We start from the raw sequence: 6,000 nt of genomic DNA on the forward strand, positions 1-6,000 counted from the left end.
GTAAGCCAAAGATGAAGTTTTCATCAAATGAACTTATTCGTTTTGAACTTTTTAATAATAATATATTGGTAAAAATATTAGATTAAAAAAATAATTAAGTATTAATTTTAATGCAAAAGTATACCTCAAGTTTACCACGCACCAAATTTTTAGTGTTAGTATGGCGTCGTATTAAGAATTTCAAGTATTAATGTTAGATTTTAGGACTAAAACTTGTGTTGTAGTAACAAAAAACAAGTACAAAACTTTTATGGGATAGAACAAGCCGACAAATATCTAATGAAAAGATCCATGACCAAATTACATTTCTCACGTACGTAAAGGCTGATATTATTAAACCTTAGAATGTGGTACTGCCCGATTTTTAATCTGCTGGAGGAAATTGACATTTACTGTGTTGCTATGTTTTGTTAAAATTAAAATAGTGTTGTTTAAGAGATTGACTTGAATGATTCACCCAGTCAGTACCCACTATTTTTCTTTTAACTAAACAAATTCTTTTCATTAATAACAATAAACATGGCAACATTTTATTACAAAGTGACATTAATAGTTGTCAGTTTTGTTGAGTTCATCAAAAATCCGCGTATATTTTTGATATAGATGTTCGTGTTGCCAGTATAAGAAGTTTGTTGTTTAAAACTCTATAACATGGCAATAGTACTTAAACTTATGAGTTTTTGTTATAAAAGTATACTCTTTTTAAAACATCCCTGTTTTAACATTCGTGTTTCTTCTAAGTGATAATACAATAAATTACTTTTTGGAGCATACCTAACTCATTTTGTATCAAAACTTAAAAAGTTGAAAATAACTAAATGTTATGAGCCCTATTGATATTCATTCGTAGCACAAATTACATAAATAGTAATTTTAGTACCAAACTACCACTTGAACAGAAATGTTCAGAGAACAGGACTGTGAATATCTTCTCATATCATTGCAGAAATGTGGTTCGGTCTTTTCTTTAGTCGTAATTGAGTATTAAAAATCTGGCTGAAAGGATTAGTTTCCCTTGCATAAAGATACTAACCAATCCTTGTTAGGTGACCTATCCCATCCTTTGTATTTATTTATTATAGAAAGTCTATTAATTTTATAGTATTTTTGCTTTGTAATTTTGCCTACAAATATTAACAGCTACGTTTAATTTATCCATATTTTTTGGACTAAATTTCCAACTTTTTCTGTCACATTGGTTGTGGAATCGTGTATAATTTCTAAACTATTTATTTTAACTTTTTTTTTTGTTAAAAGTTTCAAGTTTAAATAATTATAATCGGCAGCTATACTTAAGGATACTTTATTTGAAATAAATAAATGACATTGTCCTGAAAGCTTTTATCCTTTATATTATTTTCCTTCCATTTCTTTCCGCTTTGTCCCCTTTGAAGCCCTACCCTACCACAATATTGACAGGCCAGTGTTGGATCTACATATTATTTTTTAAAACTTATTTATTATTATCTTGTTATAGCGATTGTTTTTTGTTACTATTTTGTTTAAAATTGTTTTAATTTATTCTGTAGCGGTAGTGTATGGTATATTTTTTTGTATGACACTTTTGTGATTTTTTCTTATTTTTTTATATTTTGGGTAGTTTAATGTCACTGTCAATATTGTATGTATTCCAATCCACTGTCCGATGGCCCGATGTCATTTTTTATTTCAATAAATGTATTTTCCACAGTATTCTGTTGGTTTATTTTTAACACCTTCGCGGTATTATGCATGTTACTCTAACGACTCAAGAGGAATGTCAACAATGCCTCCAAAAACTACAGTTTGCCCACATAAACATTTTTTTATATTGTCAAGTGACGGGACGAACAAGTTATGTGGCTCGTGGTAAGCTACACACCTGTCCATAACAGTTACTGTGCTACTCAGAGCTGCGATTTAATCGCAAATATCTGAGGGACACTGACACTGTGCCTGTCACCCTGAGACATAAGTTGATAAGGCCCTTTAAAACCGGAACGCAGTAATGCTCACATTACTGCTTGGCGGCAGAAATACGTAAGGGCGCGTTCCCACTATGTCGTCACGATTTTTTATCGTTGAATGACTGTCGTGACTAGCTGTTCCCACTAGATCATGACGATAATTTATCGTTTCACGACAGCCTCCTTGCCCATCTCTGGCTACGACCCAACGCTACTGCAAAGCGAGCAGAGGGTGCGGGGTACGAGAGGGGAGGGCAGGGAGCAGCATACGTGCGGACAGCGATAAACAAAACGTGACGACAATAGGAGCAGCGACAATCTGTCGTCACGTTTTTATCGTGACTTTTTTTATCGTCAGACGACTGTCGTTCTATCTGTTCCCACTGTGACGACAGTTTGTCATTGTAACGATAAAAAATCGTGAACGACAGTTAATCGTGTCGTGCTATATGTGAACAACTTTATTTCAATATACAAGACACGACACTGTAAACTGCACGACAATCTGTTGTCACGACATAGGTGGAACGCGCCCTAAGGTGGCAGTACTTCCCTGGACGAACTCTTTCACAAGGAGCTCTGCTAGAATAACGCTTTAGAATTAGGTATTAATTACAAATTGTGCTGCGAATAAAGACATTTAATTTTATTCAGTACTAAATACGGTCGAACCACATTTTTTATCACATAAATTCACTCAAAATAAAATGAGTATATTATTATCTGCATATAAAAGCAAGCATCATAGTCGAACGACTAAAATAAGAAGTACATACATACAGACGTAGCTTATGCACGTTGACATAAACAAATATAGGCTATATTTCATTAATTTTTAATTCACTATATCATATTAAGTACAATTGGTGGAGGGAACAAAGTAACTATACTATAATTGGATATTCTCATTTCATATTAGGAACTATTTAGAGACTTGTGTCCGGATCGGAACCGAAATACCCGTTGTTCTACACATATTAAAGGACTATCGAATGGAAATGGACGGGCCGTGCTCCGTCAAGGGCTCAAAAAATATCTCTGCGTATGTTTTGTATGAACTCGTTCACACATGTCCGTGTCCGGGACGGGCGGCGGTTGGGACGGGCCCGGAGTTCTTACAAGTTAGCACGGCCCATTCACGGCCCTGATGTTTGAGGATAGTCCTTTAGTGTTCTCACTGGTTACAAACTTGTCTCATACATACTACTTTGGGATCTTTTTTATTGAAAGTAATCTAAATGTATCTACAAAGTATTGGCCACTTTTGTTAATTTGTTTATTTTGTACTTACCTAATACTAAAAACGAACCAGTGAAGCGCAGGCCACACTGCGAACGAAGTTAGCTTAGCTCACGTAGCCGGAGCATCTATTCATACTTCGGTTCAAACCGCGAACTAAGCTAACTTAACTAACCCGACGATCCCGCTAAGCTATGTAAAATATGTTGCCCTTTTGTCACACTCCATCCCAGCACGTATCCATAGTTTAGTGTAGCAGGACACTTACGTATTTTCTTAGCGTACCTTTGCATGTTTGCAACTACGTGTCGTTCGCGGTGTGGCCTGCGCTTTACATTGCTGCTGTTTTTGTTGATTTAATTGCGTCATGGATAGCACACAGAAATGTATCTCGTACAAACATGGATCCTACTAGATTATTGCGAGCTATTAGTATTACAGTGAATTATGTCAATTGTCTATCTGCCTATGGGGCCGAACGGTTACCGTGCTGGACTGCCACGCAGAGGTCCCGAGTTCGATTCCCGAGCCGGGAGAAATATTTATATGGCCTACATTTATTTCTCTCGTGAGTTTGTGTGTAATGTGTGGTTGTCTAAGTGTGTGTTCATGGCACCTGCGACATAGGGTTTCCCTATGAGTGTGTGCGCGTTATCATCTTATAAGGGTCTATTTTCCTTACTTTTGGAATCCAATTTCGAAGAACCGATTTTCCATATCTGCCTTCAAATAAGGCGTAAAGCGAATACCCATAAATAATTATAAGTATGAATAGAAAATAGCGAAAAAAAATGGTTTTTAGATCATCCGTCAGTCCGGTGAGCCCATAGTCGTGAAGAAGTCCGCCGTGAGGTCCATCAAGTTTGAGGAGACAGACCAGATCGAGGAAGAGAAGCCTACCAACTTTATATTGGTTAGTATATAGAGTCAGTTGGGGTAAGAGGAACTTGTAGCCTTAACTCACTCACTACAGTTTCTCAGTCAATAAAACATACAAATAAATTAGTTTAAACGATTTTAAAGAGATGTCGCTACGATGTTCCAAGTCCAAATAGCGGAAGAAGCAAATTTAACAGGTTGTGAAATCTTGAGAATACGATGTAATTATACATTACTTTTATAAGAATTTCGATGACTGGCCCTCTTACAATTTGCACGTTTTTGACAAATACGTCATAAGTATTGTATTTAAAGTAATGATTGTTAAAACATGTGAAACTGATAAATAAAAGCAAGTTTACTGTACTCCAAATTTCTTATAAGACTTTTATCTGTTCTTCTTATAGCTCAAAACATTTGACTAAAAAAAGTAGTAACAGTAGAGCTCCTTGTGAAAGAGTTCGTCTAGGGAAATACTGCCACCTTACCTATTTGTGCCGCCTAGTAATCTGAGCTGGTAAAATCAGGCACATTGGTATTTTCAACTTATGTCTCAGGGTGAGGGTCGTAGTAGCAGTGCCTTTGAGATCTCTAAGATTTAAAGCTCTGAGTGACTCTGTTATGGACAGGTGAGTCCCGTCACTTAGTATCATAAAAATAAAGAAAAAAGGAATTTTTTACAGTCAATATTCAGAAATTTGTAGACCAAATCATAGTATCATACCTCGTATTAATTAAATGTTTCAATTAAAAATTTTATTAATTCAATTATTAATTATCATCATGATGACTGAAAGCAACGACTGGTCTCTTAAACCATGTTATAGTAAATTAGCGTTTACTTCTAATGAAAGAATTAAAAAAAAATCATAAATATGGCAAATGTAATTGATTGTATTTAAATAATATTCTTTTATTCTTCTGAATCCACCTGATTATGAAGAAATATTACTCATATTCATAAACTAAATTGAGTTCTATTTACTTTAGATTTAGTTATGGAACGGACTCAGCTTGTGCCATTTTTGCCTAGTTGCAGTCAAAGTTGGTTTTATAAATTATCTCAGCGAAAGACTTTAAAAGAAGAAAATAAATTGCCAAATGAGTAGACAGGAATTGCTGCTTCTGGTTCAAGGTCATAGCGAAATTGGACTCTATTGCTAGGGGCTATATAAAGTTGAGAATGCATAGTGGCGATTTGTAAGGGATTTTTTTCTACGACCTTTTCTCCTTTGTAGATAGGAATTGCCAACTCTGACTCGCAAGGTTAAAGCAAAGTTGGATTCTATTGCTATGTGGTTAAGGTTAAGAATTCATTGAAGGGATTCGTATGGAATTTTGTGGTCAAACGAAACTATTTAAACGAATATATTCTATAAACATTTCATTTTGTTATGGTGGCAAGCACCTAGAACCTTGTGAAAATTAGTTTTTGTTTAAATGTGCAACATGGAAAGGCGTTACAATTGTAATTCCAAAACTAAAAAATATTTTTTCACGTTTACAGACGGACAACAAATGGCAGACATTCGCATGTGGCAAGACACAAGACCAACTAGATTTGACCATGCTTGCTCATCAGTATATGAGGAAAACTGCCCTCAAACCCCGCTCGCTTAATTTCTAATATGAACGAAAATAGATTCAATTGTAGGTCACAAAATATTGTTAAGGTAGATAAGAGTACAGGAAATATAGTGTGTAAAAATAACAAAATAATCCGATATATTAGCCAAAACTAAACAAATATCTCTGTGTTTGAACGGCGACGCTTTATGATCAACGATTATCTTCGAACGTAAAAATTAAAAATGGAAATAAATCGAGTGTCATGGCATTGTTTACGAACACGCTACCTTTTGCGTGAATTATTATACATATACACACGTTTGTTTAAATCCGTGATACTCGAAATTTTCCCATTTTGATAACTACT

The 6,000-nt window shown here is 35.0% G+C and overlaps 1 protein-coding gene across 2 annotated transcripts in view; it reads left to right on the forward strand.

Annotated features, from left to right (window-relative positions):
* Positions 1-6,000, forward strand: part of LOC113227399 (myb protein) — a 72,962-nt gene extending 66,962 nt beyond the window's left edge. The window contains exons 15-16 of one of the 2 annotated variants that reach the window (XM_026460294.1): positions 3,988-4,098; positions 5,572-5,999. In XM_026460294.1, the coding sequence (XP_026316079.1) occupies positions 3,988-4,098; positions 5,572-5,691 (231 nt within the window). In that variant the 3' untranslated portion in view covers positions 5,692-5,999. Of the gene's footprint in view, positions 1-3,987; positions 4,099-5,571 lie in introns of both variants that reach the window. The other variant, XM_026460295.1, reaches the window with a different exon arrangement.

This window comes from Hyposmocoma kahamanoa, unplaced genomic scaffold (assembly GCF_003589595.1).
Source record: "Hyposmocoma kahamanoa isolate Upper Pololo Valley unplaced genomic scaffold, ASM358959v1 210, whole genome shotgun sequence".
In the NCBI taxonomy this organism is placed as follows: Eukaryota; Metazoa; Arthropoda; class Insecta; order Lepidoptera; family Cosmopterigidae; genus Hyposmocoma; species Hyposmocoma kahamanoa.